Below are 15,155 nucleotides of genomic sequence, written 5' to 3' on the forward strand. Positions count from 1 at the left end.
ATTTTACAAGGGTGAAGCTGGACCCATTTTAAATCATCTTGACACATGTAACAAAATTTTTGCCACCTGGTATACCACTGCATTTTTTTTTTTTGTTTGCTTGTTTGTTTGGGTTTTTTTTGCATTGTGAACACTGGTAGGCATGAGTAATGTAATTGTTCATTCTATAGTTCTAGAACTTCAGATGAGATCGGGCGCTTCAGGGTGGTATGGCCGTAGACTAGAACTTCAGTATATTTCTTTGTATTTTCTTTGAAGACACTTCTATTAAAATTTTACTGAAAACGTAACATGAATCTTAAATGATCAATGTAATGATTAAAATCTGGCCATTTTAAAACTAAATATCTGATATTACATAGTTTTTATCTCTTGAGAATATTTTAAATTGGGGCAAAAAAAAATTAAAGAAGCAATGAAAGTTATTCACTTATTCTTTCTAGGAGCTTCTTTGAGTTGCTGCTGTTCTTTGGAAGAGATGAGTTTTATGAAGAGCCCTTAAAGGATATTCTTGGATCATTCCAGGTAAACAGTTTACTCCTTCACATTTTGTCTACATTTAACACATGCCTTATTCTCCCCCTAAAAATGATATATTGATTGTTTATTGCTTTTAGGTTTTTATATTTACTAAGATGGCAATGGTTAGGATCCTATATATTTTACTAGCAGAAAAATAAGGTTCTTAAAATTAACTTTTAGCTATATTACTAAAAGCAGTTCAAATTAACATTCCAGTTCCACATTTGCTAGACCAGAGCTTGCTGCTACCACCCTTGTAGATTCCTAAGCACATCTTGCACATATACTCACACTTTTTATTGCGATAGGCTTTGGTTTCAAAGCCCCATGTAGAACTCAAGAAGGACTCTTCTTGCCTAGCCCAAAAGCAGGCTGTCTGTCCCATGTCACTTTTTCCCCTTGGCTATATCCTGATTTTCTCATTTATTTTCTCAATAGCCTTCCCAAGATAGGAAGCAATTTTTTTTTTTTTTTTTTTGGCACGTGCTATATATGAGAGGAGAAAGTAAATCCAGAAGGGAATGACAAAGATCCAAAGATCTGTAGACGCAAGAACATTTGATCATTTGATCTTTTTACCATTTGCTTGGGAAGCAGTACCTAGTACTATGGCTCACTAATATGTCCTTGTCATCTCATCATTATTCTCTAGGGTGGAATAAAGGAAGATGTACTTTGAGCTCCCTCTAGGGGTAAAGTGTTCAGACATCTTACATTTATTCCTATTATGTGTTATTAAGAGAGGCTTATGGTCAACCAGGAGTGTTGCTGTCCATCTTAAGGAAGGAGATCAGCATAGTAACAGAAACGTCATGCATTGCTCTCTCTCATCTGGAATTTTTATTTTGTATTTATTGAAAGAGATCTTTTAGACTGAATTAAAATACATTTTTATGATTTCTCACTCTGGTGCATACATAGACATAGGAAAATTAGAAGCAGACTTAATTGGCTAAGATATATCTAGAACTTGTTCACATTTAGAATCTGACTCTAGATTTGTTTTTCCACTCAGTCACTGTCTGTTTTTCTATACCATTTTGTCTTCAGTGGCATCAAAAGGTAGCATTTCCTAAAATAGTTGATAAAAGAACTAAAAGCCATTGGCACTGGGCTTTTAAAAGCTTAAGCTTTTTTTTTTTTTCTTTAAAGATTTATTTATTTGACAGAGACAGAGATAGCGAGAGCAGGAACACAAGCAGGGGGAGTGGGAGAGGGAGAAACAGGCTTCCTGCTTCCTCCCAGGAAACAGGGAGCCTAATGTGGGACTCGATCCCAGGACCCTGGGATCATGACCTGAGCCGAAGGCAGACGTTTAACGACTGAGCCACCCAGGCGCCCAAAGCTTAAACTGGTTTTATGGTTCTGTTTAACCCACCAGCTTTTGACTCCTGCTTCAGAGTATTGTTAAATTACATTAATTGCCCTGTGCCCTCCCCATACCATTTGCCTCCCACAAGTTAAAAGAGTGCTCTGCTAGTCTCTTGGATTTTATTCGGAGTCACCAATATACCTTTGTGCAAGTTTTCATGCTGTCTCTTCGAATGTCCATGGATACAGAATGACAACTACATTGTGATCATTACCAGGCTGGCTTGGATTCTAAGATAGCGTTGACTATAAAACATACTCTGATTTTAGAGTTGTAAAAATAGGAAAAAAATGCCTTAGAATCAGTAAAACTAGGTATATTATATTAAACATTCTACTTGCTTACATTTTTTTTTAAGTTTATTTATTTATTTATTTATTAGTAATCTCTACACCCTTTGTGGGGCTTGAACTCATGACCCCGAGATCAAGAGTCCTATGCTTTTCCAACTGAACCAGCCAGGTGCCCCATTATGGAGCTTACACTCTAATTAAAATCTATATTCAGAAAACTTTGTAATTTTCCATTACATTTTTCTTTGACACTTGTGTTCCTGGCATTCCATTTTTGAATTTTTACTAGGCAAATATTTATTAAGTCTCCAGTATATGCTAGGCACTAAGCTCTGGCAAAAACAGTAGTAAGCAAAACCAAAAGAACCCTCCTATTGTGGAGTTTAATTCTAGTAAAAAGACAGAAAGACAATAAATCAAATCTTTGTAAATTTAAGAGTATTTTAGAAAGTGACAAATGACTCACAGGAAAATGAAGCAGGCCAAGGAGCTAGGGAGTGCTGGCCTGGTGGTATTGGGGAAAGAAATTTCAGTTTTAAATGAGATAGTCAGGAAATGCCTCATGAAGATGTTAACTGAGCACTGATAATGGGAACCGCTGAAGTGTTTGTAGAGTAGATGAGAGACGATATTTGAATTATGTTTTAAATGTGTGAAATCATAACATCTGTGAAGGGATAAAAATTTCTTTTTTCTTTTTTTTTTTTTTTTTTGAGCAGGGTTTCCATTCAGTTTTCAAAATAATTCCTCAGGGAAGAGTTCTTGGTTTTGTACCCTTTACTATCTTCTGCTCAATTTCTAAAGCCCAACCCTCCTTTTGTTCTCTTTTGTTTTTAAAATCTCTCTGCCACTTCTGCCACTTTTGTTGCTATGGCTTCTTCCTACTTCCAACTTCTTTCTTCCTACTCTGAATTTTCTCAAGCCTCTAACTCCTGCCTCCTAGGAGAGATTTCACCACCTTTCATCCTCCATTTTCTGAACTGAGCTGCTGCTATTTGGTGCTTTCAGGCCTGTGCCCTTAGGGACCCACAAAGGGCCAACATGTAGTCCATCATGTACACTTCCCTAAACTCTTGCATTTGCTAAGCTTTGTAAATTCCCCAGGCTTTTGACTTATCTTTGATAGTCCAGTGATAATCCCAATGTCACTTTTTGGAATGTTTTTATATTTTCTAATGCAAACCCTGTTTCCCCAAGTGGTTCATTACTATTCATCTTTCATAAAGATTTGTACCAGCTTAAGATCTTGCCCTTTCTCCTCTACCATAAGTAGGATGAAATTAATGTTGCTCATACTTTAATGTACCTGGAAATCTTGTTAAAATGCAGATATTGATTCAGTAGTTCTGGGGTGGGGGCCTGAGAGTCTACATTTCTATCAAGCTCAGAAGTGATGGCTATGGTGCTTGTCCCTGGACCACAATTTGAGTTAACAAGGGATTAACTTTCTTTGCTGGATTTGAGTTAATTATCCCTCCTTTCGGCGTGTGGGCTCTGAAGTTCTCCTACCTGGATTTCTGTTTTCACAGTAAGACCAAAACCTGGCCCTTAAGTTTATTCTTAAGTTACTCTTTTCTTCAATGAATTTCTGATCTCCTAAAATCTGAACTGCTCAAGTAGAAATTTTAAATCTTGTTATTGACTGTAATTTTTCCTCTACCTTATTCTGAGAGGAAATTTCATTCTTCGAGCCAGATGTTCTGTTTGCTGGCTTCTAAAAGCTTGCTTTCTTAATTTTTGTCTTTCGATAATTTTTCTTTACCTCAAAAAAGATGACGACACATTTCTTATATGATGGGCCTACCTCATTATTATTTTTAATCTGTTCATTGGTAAGCTTTCCATAGCCTTGTGATTGAATTCATACACTGGGTCTCCAAAACCCATTAATGTAATTAAATTTAGATTCCCAATGAAATGATAAAAATAACAAGAGAACAAAATTCCTTATGAATGTTGGAAACTAGGATCAGGATCTATATCACGCCCTCAGGGATGAATCCATCTCAAGTGATAGGCCAAACAATACTTGATTAACGGAATGTGATTAAATAGGGGAAAGAGAGGGAAGGCCTTCCAAATGCTATCCAGTAATGCCCCCTACCCCTATCAGCTTGTAACGGTGGGGACTGGAAAAAATTCCAGATGGTGGGGCATTAGGTGTATGGCCAATCTCATTCTTGTTGGTGTTTCTTGAAAATGCACCAGGTGTGCCTCCAAGCCCACAGAACAGGAATACTGATATGACTAAGCTATCAGTATTAAAAATGGGATGTATGGCTCTTCATGAAAGCATTCCTTCCATTGAGAAAATGAGAGTATGACCCAAACTAAATGCAGCCTGCCCCAATACCCAGAGGTTAGAAAGTTTTGCAAAGAGGTGTGGCTGTCTCCCACTGTAGCTTCCTCTTTACTGCCTCATGGGCCATTGATCTAACAAAGTACACTTAGAACCTTTTCCCTTCTGTCTTGGTTGAGCTTAAAGGAGTCAGAGAGACTTATTTATCCATTAGTAAAACAGCTTTCTTTCTAGATATTCTAGGTAAAGATGAATAAAGAGATTAATGCCAGTTACCATCAGTTACATGGTTAAGGTAAGACAGTTAAAAAAAAAAAAAAAAGGATCAGTTTTGTTCTTTCTGTGGTTGAGTTCAGGGTATCCTCCATGAAATTGGAAGTGAAATTGTAAAGAAGGGACCATCCCAGAGAATGTATGGAGTTAAAATATTGTATAGAGATGAAACTACTAAATTAAAAGTAGGTGATCAATAGCAGATTAGCTCCAGAAAAAAATCAGTGAAGGAAACAGATCTCTAAAAATGTATTTTCAATAGTTACATGCAGCCATATCTTATTGTTACATAGTATTTTCATAGTTAATATGCCGCCATATCTTATTGTAGTCTTCAATTTTCAGGATAAAGGAAAGTTCCTACCAATGCAGGACTCATGTAAAACAGGATTCTCACAAAGGTAAAAATAAAATCAGGCTGGAAGTGAACTTCTCCACTGTAACAAATACCAGAATAAATAAATAATGTCTGTGGGGTTTTTTAAGGGAAAAAAATGTTATTTCATAATATAGCTGCCAAGCCCTATAGTTTATGAGAGAGGGCAACAGAAAGAAATAGTCCAAATACTAGAAAAACAAAGCAACTATAAGTCTTTTATCAGAAAAAAAAACCAGAAGTATGCCAGCTGATTTAGAAATGGTCAAAACAAAGAATTTGCAAATAGAGTTGTTATAGAATTAAAAAATAGGACTGATATGAGGAAACAAGTAAAAATTAGACTGTTATTAATATGGCTGTAATGAAAATTCTTTAATGTTAGAAATGATTCTGGGAAAAGAAAATACAAGCCCACACATAATAATATGGAACTAAAATCTCAGATTATGGTATTGATTGGATGGAGGTAAGGAAGATAGGGAAGAATCAGGTATATTTGGGGGGCATTTAAGCTGATGTAACCATATACAGTAGTGCCATTCACTAAGTGAGCAGTGATTATAGGGTGAAGAGCAGTGATTATAGGGGGAAGAACAGGATATAGAAAGAAGATAACTTCCATTCTAGACAGAGTTTTAAATATCTTTGGAACATCCAAGTACTAATGCCCAGGGATGGTTAGATTGATGGGTCTATATTTGTATCTTTCTTGCCTTTTTTTTTTTTTTTAAACCAAGAACATGTATTACTTTTATAAATCAAGAGAAAAATAGATGTTATAAAGCCTCCCCAGCCCCAATTTAGGGGGGGAAAAAAAGACCCTGGAGTAGTCAGCAAAATGCTAATCAATAATCTAAAAGCCTTACTGCTAGAGCTCTGCAGTTGTTTTAGTAAGCCTGCCCTGACCTCAGTGAAAATTCTGTCTTCATCCCTTGGGGTCAATGTATAAGTCACAAAGATCTTTTTTGTTCAGAATAGAAGTAGGTCTTAGTTAAACTACTTTCTTTCCTGAGACTCTACCCTATTTTTCAATCTGCTTGTCCTTCTTTAGATAATTGGGAGAAGCAGATGGGAGAAGATAGGGGATACAACCTCCCAAACAGGAGGAGGCCCAACACTATTTTATTGCGATAGCATCGTAAAAGAAGAGCAAAAAGAATCAAAAGTAAAAGAACCAGCCACAAGAGAGGAATTTAAATTGTTATGCCCATCCTATTTCACTGGGGCAAATGTTGATTTTCCCTAATGGAAGTTAGTGGCATTATAACCCAGCATACCTCCCAGATTTTATTTTTAGCTAATATGATTTAAAAGATTTATTTATTTTATTTGAGAGAGAGAGTGCGTGTGTGAGAGAGAGTGCACATGGGGGAGAGGAACAGAGGGAGAGGGAGAGAGAGAATCTCAAGCAGACTCCCCGCTGAACACTGAGCGTGGAGCCCAGTGGCGGGGCTCGATCTCACTACTCTGAGATCATGACCTGAGCTAAAATAAAGAGTTGGACACTTAACCGACTGAGCCACCCAGGCACCCCTAATATGAAGAACCTACTTTCTACTAAAACCTTCTGGACTGTGTTCCCTTCCTAGACTACTTGCAGTAAGCTGCCTAAAGACTTAATTTGGTAAAATCCTAATCTTGGTATTCAAACCACCTTTGTAGTACTGGTTAAAATGCTTTTAGAGAATATGATAATACCAACTTAATAATAATAAGAAATTTTGAGGAGCAGTTTCAAAATTTGTGTTCACATATTCTTTTTTTCTCTAATAGAAGTTCGCTCTTGTCTCTGCTTAATTCCATTTTGACTGCATATGATGCCACCCCACTCGCCCCACCACAAGCTTTTCTACTGTTACTGAAACACTAATCCCTCTGTGTTCTGTCTGTGGCTTGATAAGCCTCTCCAGCTATGCTGTTAGAGCTCATGGGCAGAAGCTACTTTCATCCCTGTGTCTCCAGCACTTAGTAGTCTTAGCCCCTAGTATTGGTATGTTTGCCAACACAAATGAAGGATAAATAAGTACATAGGCATTTCTTTCTTTAAAAAAAAAAATCTCTCTTAGAGATGTATAATCATTGCTGAACTCTAAAAAACAAGAAACAGTGAGGTACATTTTCTGAAATTTACTTCATGGACCACTCGTTACTACTGTACAGTGAGATGGGGGACAGATCAACAAATGCATTCAGGGGATAAAACCACTGAATATTTATTTGTGGATTCTACTTTGGCAGCGTGTAGAAAAAAGAGAAATTGAAGTCTGCTTAATTGTGAAAAAGGTATAAGGGAAGAGATTTCACTTTCTATGAAAGAAACATGCTCAACAAGTATGCCACATATTTAGCATTGGGAATGAAAAAGACTGATGTTAAAATTAAAATTTCAGATTCTGAAATCATTTTATAAAAATTGTATTCCTTAGATAAATCTTAGGTTGAAATGGGTAAAGCTTTGATATTTTTTCACTGTCATTTATATGTCTGAACTTGTTACTCCTATTAATAATTCTTGTATATTACCACCTCAGGAATGTTTTCACTTTCTCTATTACTTTTTTTAAAAATCTGAGAAGGAAATATTTTACCTCAACTGTTGAAGTTCTGTAATCACTTTGAAGAGATTTAAGAGCCAGAGTTATTTCAAGCATAATATAATTAATAAACTTGAGACAGTTAAGCTCAAGGGACCAAGACGAGCCTCCAAAAGATAAGGCTGTCAGCATCAATAAGTTGTGTATCTCAGGAAAGGCCAGTATACCCTGACACATGGAATGGCAGTCATCTCAAAAGCAGGTACTAAACATTGTGCATTGATAGTTATTCATACCACAGTATCCAATATAAACAAAGATCTTATATTCTGAGCATCTTACAATTTTGTGTTGTCAGGAGCAGGCATGGAAGTGCCTTCAGAATCAATGGTAAGATTAATACTTTGCAAATAGCTCTGAAAGCGCATCAGGGTCATTGAGGCATTCGTTGATCACTGAAAGATGATTCTATAGTGTCCTAATAACTAGAATTATGAGCATATTAGTGCTTGAAGTAGTTTATGTTTTCCCAGATAATATACTAGATCATAGAAAATTTAGCTGTAAAGCACTGTAAAGGTCATTAAATCCAGTCTAACTTTAATACATGATGAAACCGAGGACATGGAAATTCATTCATTCGTCCATTCAATAATATTTATTGGAGATTAACTTGCCCAATTTGTAGCATTGCCAGTACTGTGACCTGTTGTCTTGACTAACTCTATTGCTCCTTGCGCTGAATCAGATTTTATATTTATTTCTTTGTATGGGAACCTGTATTCAAGTAAATCTAGCACACACCTTAATTCTGCGTCAGGGTCTGTCTTATAGGTTAGAATCATAACAATAGCACTTCTCTGTTGGCCATGTTATTTCCTTACCAATTTAAAAATGTTACTGGTAGGGTTGTGCTTTCATTAGCATGGTGGTCACCGATTCTGAAATTTGGTTATGCTCTCAGTTGAAGGTTTTGCTGTACTTATGATTGACTTCCCCTTCAGATAAAACTCCAATTGCTAATTTAAGTAACATTTACATTTACTACTTAAGATTTTTAAAATGTATAAAAATATAGTCATGTTTATTAAACAGGGAACAATTGCTTACATTTAAATAGCCATTTTTTTCTAAAGTCCCCAAATGAGGCATCTTAAATAGCTCAATAAGTACATGATACTAGTTATTTTTAAAAATCAAATTTATGTAATTAATAGGCATTCATGGATTTTTATAATTTTGAGATAATTGTTTAATCCAATAATCCCTTATTTTACAGATCAGAAAATTAAGCTCCGATGGAGTTGAGGTTTATAGAAGTAGGACAAGGGCCTAAGTCTTACCTTCAACCAGTATTACACTTAATCTGTTCTATGAATTGATATAATCACGTGTTTGCAGTAATGTAGATGTCAAAACAATAGGTTTAAAGAAATTTTTTTTTAAGTTTTATTTAAGTAATCTCTAGACCCAAGAAGGGCTTGAACTCATGACCCTGAGATCAAGGGTTACATGCTCTTCCAGCTGAGCCAGCCATGGGCCCCTAAAGAAATGTTTTATTTATACTGCTATTAATAAAATGCTTTGTGATCTAACATTTTGAGGCCTTCCAAAGACTTACTGGGAGAGAGAGGAAGAAGAAATTAATGTGGTTATCTAAATGATAGCAGATGAAGGCCTACACTAGAGTGTAAACAGTAGAAATAACAGGAAGAAGCACGTCAAATAATAAAGTTGACGTAATATTGGGATCAATAGAAGACGGTGAGTTTTATATTTGATTCCAAACCCAGTGTAAAAACAAATAATACCTAAAAACAGGAATCTCTACTTCTGATAGGACAACCATTCATGTTTTAAAAAAATACATACATATCAATACACATATATTTGTTATTTATGTGCATGTACTAATATATACATTATAAAACATAAAAAAATTTTAAAAAGATAAAAGTAAAATGTTTTAACAGTGTAAGGACTAATGACAGCAGTGTGACTGAGTATGTTTTATTTTGAAAAATTTTAACACTTGGTCATATAGTAATTCATAGTCTGATTTTAGGTTCAGGTTACTTTGATACTTGGTTTTAATAGCTGTCATAGGTGAAAAAGACACCTTTGGTAGATCCAAATGAAAAATCTTCTAAACTGTGATACTCAGTTTTAAATTCCTTCCACCAAATTTAGAGTTGCTGAAATTTGACCACTAAATTTCTATTGTTACTGAAAGCAGTGTTTTCTTGATACTAACCATTTTTAACATATGAATTGAAAACCTATTAAAATGCTGCAGTTGAAAGGTTTTTCAATAAAAAAGTTCTAATTTAATTTTTTTAAGGGCACAGATACAAACATTATAGGTGACATGCTGATTTTTGGCAACAGCAAACATGTAAAAATGCAAACACTTCCAAACATTCATTTTAAATCATTTTCTCCATAAGAACTTTCTTTTGAAAAGCAGTAACCTTTTCACTGTTATACTGTTTTCTTTATATGGACAAACTCAGAATGCTTATTTTTTAAAAAACATTAGGTAAATATTCTTTAGGAACTTACCATAGAAAAGAACAGCAAATGTGTGATGTTGTCTTTTTTTAAAAGAAAACTATGTAACATCTTTATATTTTACAACTTTTTGAAATGCTTTGCCATAAGATAACCAATGAGAAAGTGTGATAAATAAAAGATATGATCATATCTTCTTTCAAAGTATTGTTAAGAAGATTTTACTGTATTTTAAAAGCTCTGTTTCTAGACATTGACCACATTGAAGACCTTTTTAAAATATTTTTAATTTGATTTGCTATAATAGCTTGTTTTATGAATGAATTTGACATGGTATTCTATAATTTTACTGTGGAACCTGCATTTCATTCAAAATAAGACAGACACTGCATAGTGCTTCTGATTACATGGATTTCCATAAAACCCTATTTTAATTAAAAAGTTAATTATTGAGAATTTATCTTCTCTGGTATACCTTTCCTTTCTTGGCTCTGTTTGAAGAAGCTTTTAATTACCTAAGAAGTAAGATGTCAACCCTTAATACAAGGCCTCCTCTTATATGATAAATACCAGAAGAGTAGACTGGTACTCATTTTCAGTACTGCAGGAGAAGGAATTAAGTTTATTATGGATTGAGGTAGCTAGTAGAGGTTTCTCAGGGAAAAGTAGGACTATGAAAAGATAGGAAAGGATTTAGAATGGTTTATGGGAAGGTTTAGATAGGTTTATAGGAAGTTGAAGGAGAAAGAGAGTAATAATGAGAAAAGCGTAAGCAAGACAGTACATGATGAATCTAAGAGACATGGAAGAGATGAGGTTGGAGGAAAGGATTCCTGTACAATAGGTGAATGAGTTAGGAAGGTACATCCAGAGGTCCTTAAATATGAAGTTGGGGCATTAAGAATTTTATGCTATTAAAAATAAAAAAATATGGGGCGCCTGGGTGGCTCAGTTGTTAAGTGTCTGTCTTTGGCTCAGGTCATGGTCCCAGGGTCCTGGGATTGAGCCCCACATTGGGCTCCCTGCTCGGTGGGAAGCCTGCTTCTTCTCCTTCTCCCACTGCCCCTGCTTGTGTTCCCTCTCTCGCTGTGTCTCTCTCTGTCAAATAAATAAATAAAATCTTAAAAAAAAAAAATTTCATTCTATAAGCTGCCAAAGAAGTATATAGAATGGCCAGAAAACTGGTCTGCAGTTTTGCAGACATGTTATAGGTGCCAGTTCTAAAGAGGCAACAGGTTCAGGGAAGAAAATTCTTCTGAACAAAACATTAAGCCCATACCACAATAGATTCTGAAAGAAGAGTGAGGGAAGGAGTTGTGTTTTCTCTCTACCTTTGCCAAAAACACAAGGTTGAATGGAAATTTCTGAGGGAATTATGTTTAGCACAGTGTGGTGGGTATCAACTATAGTAGACAGATGACTTAATAAAAGATTAAGTTAATATATAGGTCCAAGTTTTTAATTAAGTAAACATTCTAAAAAATATATAATATGTATATATAGGAAAGATAAGTTGTGAATTCTACAGTGGTTTAAGTGCTTCCTTTTTCACTTTCAAGGCTTTTAAATTGCATATCATCCATAGGAGTGGGGAGCCAAAAGATATTTACAGACAGATTTGTTCTCTTTCATCCCTTGTGTTTTTAAATAGACCAAAATGAAATCTTCATTTCATCTCTATTTCCTGTCCAGAGCTATTTCCCATAAAAGTGGTCTCCAAAATATGGTGCACTTGATTCAAGAAGTGCACATACACAAAAAAACAAAACTCTACCTTATAATCTTTATCTTAGAAAAATGAACTTAAGCTAATTGACTAATTTTTAATAGAAGGGTTGATAGGAGTACAGGTATATAATTTCTAGTATTAGCATTTATGAAAGTACACTCTAAATGTAGAAGGTACAATTAAAAAGTATGCCAAAGTTGACTGTGGGGTGGGGGTTATTAAATACACAGTTTATCAGGGCTTTCCTCTAGAAATTTTGATTTAGTATGTTTGAATTGGTGCCTGCGAATCTGTTTTTTAACAAGACCTCCAAGTATTTTTTACTTTTCAGCCATATTTAGGAAATTAGCAATAGACCTATTGCACCATATCTTGACTTAGGCCTAAGTCCAGTTATAGGTCCCACAATGCTAATGGCTGTATGATTGGTACCTTACCTACTGTAAGACAGCTAGAAAGATGGGTTGTCCAAGAGCTCAGAAGCAAAGCTAAAGCTCACCAGTGATTCAGGGGCTAGCAACCAGCTCACCTTATCTTTTGTGCTTTTATTGGACCAAAAGCCAGCTTACAGTAGTTGAATTTTAGGGGTAGCGGTATGTGTGTCTAGAGTAATTTAGAAGTTTGTTTACCTTTAGGTTTGAAATTGATGATTGTTTTAAATCATAATTTGTTACCACAGATTGTTACTATGTTCCATGTGTTTAAAACATATCATGGCTGATCAAAAACTTTATACCTTATTTTTATGAATGCTATAACATGCTGACACATGGAAATGTAGAAATTAATTTTATGCTAAGGCATTTGGGTATGCTAAGATAAACTTATTTATCCAAATTGTTAAAAAATACTAGAAGAAATATTAAGTGCTTACTATGTGCCAGGCACTGTACTAAGCACTTTTCAATACTGTATATTTAAACCTCACAACAATCCTGTGAAGTAGGTGTTTTTAGTATCTATTCTGCAGATGAGTTAACTGAAGGAGCACAGAGAGGTTAAGTAACTTGCCCATTACTTATATAGTTTTTGTTTGTTTGCTTGCTTGCTCATTTTAATTTGGGAATACTCTAACTTTTAGAAGATATTATTTTCATGTTATGACTTAATGATCCTTTGACTTCTTTGACTAAATGATTCTTTATCTTAAAACTTGATACTTCTACTGCCTTGTTCTCTTACAAAACAAATAAAACCGCTTTTTATGTAGTTTAAACAAGGAATAAAAAGTGGCATACCGATAACCACTTTTAACATTCAGATGATGAAAGAACATGACATATAAAAGCAAAGTTTTTATTGCCACTTTGAATATGTAGCCTGATGATTTATGTCATAAGTAAGGTTTGTAATAATGTATTGTTTTATACTGACGCTTTGCTTTGCAACTGTTACTATGTTTTTAATGTCTGAGGGATTTTTTGAGCACAAAAATTTTGGCAGTTGTTTTTAATTGATGTGCAATTTATTCAAATTTTTAAGATTGACAATTTCAATATCTTATTTTTTTCTTAAGGCTGTAAGCTCAGTGTATGCATTTAAAAAAATATATCTAGTCATACTCTTCACTAGGCCTTCAGTTAATCTTTTAAAATTATTGAATTAAATTCATGGAATCATTTTCAAAACAACAACCAAGGTGTATAATGAATTAAAAAAGCATAATCAAACAATTAAATTTTATAAATCTAAATCGAATAAATAATATTTTTAAATTCAGCCGGCCAAGTTCTCCTGAATATTAAGATTTGTTTACAAACAACTTGTTACATAATTCATATTACTATCACGAGTCTAATATAACAGATTCTCTAAAAAACATTTCAAACATTTAAAAAAAAAAATCCCAGAAAATGCATAGACAAATTATCAGTTAATGCCCAACTTATCAGTACATCTTTATCTTAAAACGAATGCAAAGTTTTCGTATTATAGGTTGGATTCATTCCTTCAGTCTGCCATTTCTTCATCCCAAGACTACAAATCTGCTAACACAATAAAATGTAATAGAATTTCCATCTTCCAGCCTTCCAGCATAACCCAAGAGTATACATTTGGGATCAGAGCAAGGGACCTGTGTCTATCTGCCAACCACTGTCTGTATTGCACAGGGACCCCCTCTACCTCCTTTTTATAGTCAGGCTCTTGCTTGCCATTGTTAACAGAAGTTTTATGAGCCCTCAAATAAATTTAACTCAACATTTAAGTTTTACATTTTTGCAACCTGGTTCTTTTCCTAGAAATGATGCATCCTGTAAGTTTTTCCTTTAGGTTTTGCAACCTGGTTCTTTTCCTAGAAATGATGCATCCCTTAAGTTTTTCCCTTGGGTTACACTTCATCCCTATTATAATTGGATTTTCTAAGTCCAATTATGTAAAAACTCTGTAACCTTTGGCATTAAAGCCTATTTGTGTACTGATGGGGTTTTGACACCCTACTTAGGTTACTGTAGCAACCCTTTCTCTTTTATAATTTAATAGCTGCCTCATTGACCACCAGTCATTTTATTGACAAGGATGATCAAGTTTAGTTTTTAACCCCTTTAAATTCACAAAGCCAAAATGATTTTTCTCTCCTAGGAATGCCAGAATCACCTCCGCAGATATGGAAATGTGAATCTGGAACTGGTGACTCGAATCATTAGAGATGGTGGCCCATGGGAAGATCCAGTGTTGCAAGCTGTCCTTAAAGCCCAGCCAGCATCTCAGGAGATAGGTACTTCAGGAGACTCAAAATCAAAACCAACATTTGTGAGAAGCAAGCGCAATTTCATTTCTAATTAGAGCAGTAATAGTGATTTTTCTTTATCTTCTAATACTGAATAAGAGTAATGTATTTTCACATGAAGTGTGTTTAAATTGTTATACTAACCTGGCCCAAGAATGACTTTTGACATCAGACTAGGTACATTTATTTCCAGTAATTTCCCATTTATTCTAATGGGAATTCAGAGTGTTAACACTTTTACTATCCAGACGTTACTTACAGAGAGTTTGTTTTCGCCACTTGTTATGTTTTAAAAATCTATTTAAGTAGGAACAAACACCCTTAAAAAAAATGCCCTGCTTAAGCACATGGAATCTCCCTTATACAGGAAACTCTGTGAGGGCTGGAACTCTGCCAGTTTTTATCACCACTACTGCATATCCTATACCCAGCCCAGTGCCTAGGACAGAGTAGGTGCTCAATATAAGTATTTGTTAACTGAATGAATGACCACATGATGAATGTGTTAAATGAAT

At 34.8% G+C, this 15,155-nt stretch overlaps 1 protein-coding gene across 3 annotated transcripts in view; it reads left to right on the forward strand.

The window, feature by feature from the left end:
• ZNF654 (zinc finger protein 654) overlaps window positions 1-15,155 on the forward strand; it is an 84,918-nt gene that overhangs the window by 47,769 nt on the left and 21,994 nt on the right. For 2 of the 3 annotated variants that reach the window (XM_035015164.1, XM_035015165.1), the window contains exons 3-4: window positions 444-525; window positions 14,493-14,628. In XM_035015164.1, the coding sequence (XP_034871055.1) occupies window positions 444-525; window positions 14,493-14,628 (218 nt within the window). The remainder of the gene's footprint in view (window positions 1-443; window positions 526-14,492; window positions 14,629-15,155) is intronic. The other variant, XM_035015166.1, reaches the window with a different exon arrangement.

This window comes from Mirounga leonina, unplaced genomic scaffold (genome assembly GCF_011800145.1).
Source record: "Mirounga leonina isolate KUSES-001 unplaced genomic scaffold, KU_Mleo_1.0 Mir_169, whole genome shotgun sequence".
In the NCBI taxonomy this organism is placed as follows: domain Eukaryota; kingdom Metazoa; phylum Chordata; class Mammalia; order Carnivora; family Phocidae; genus Mirounga; species Mirounga leonina.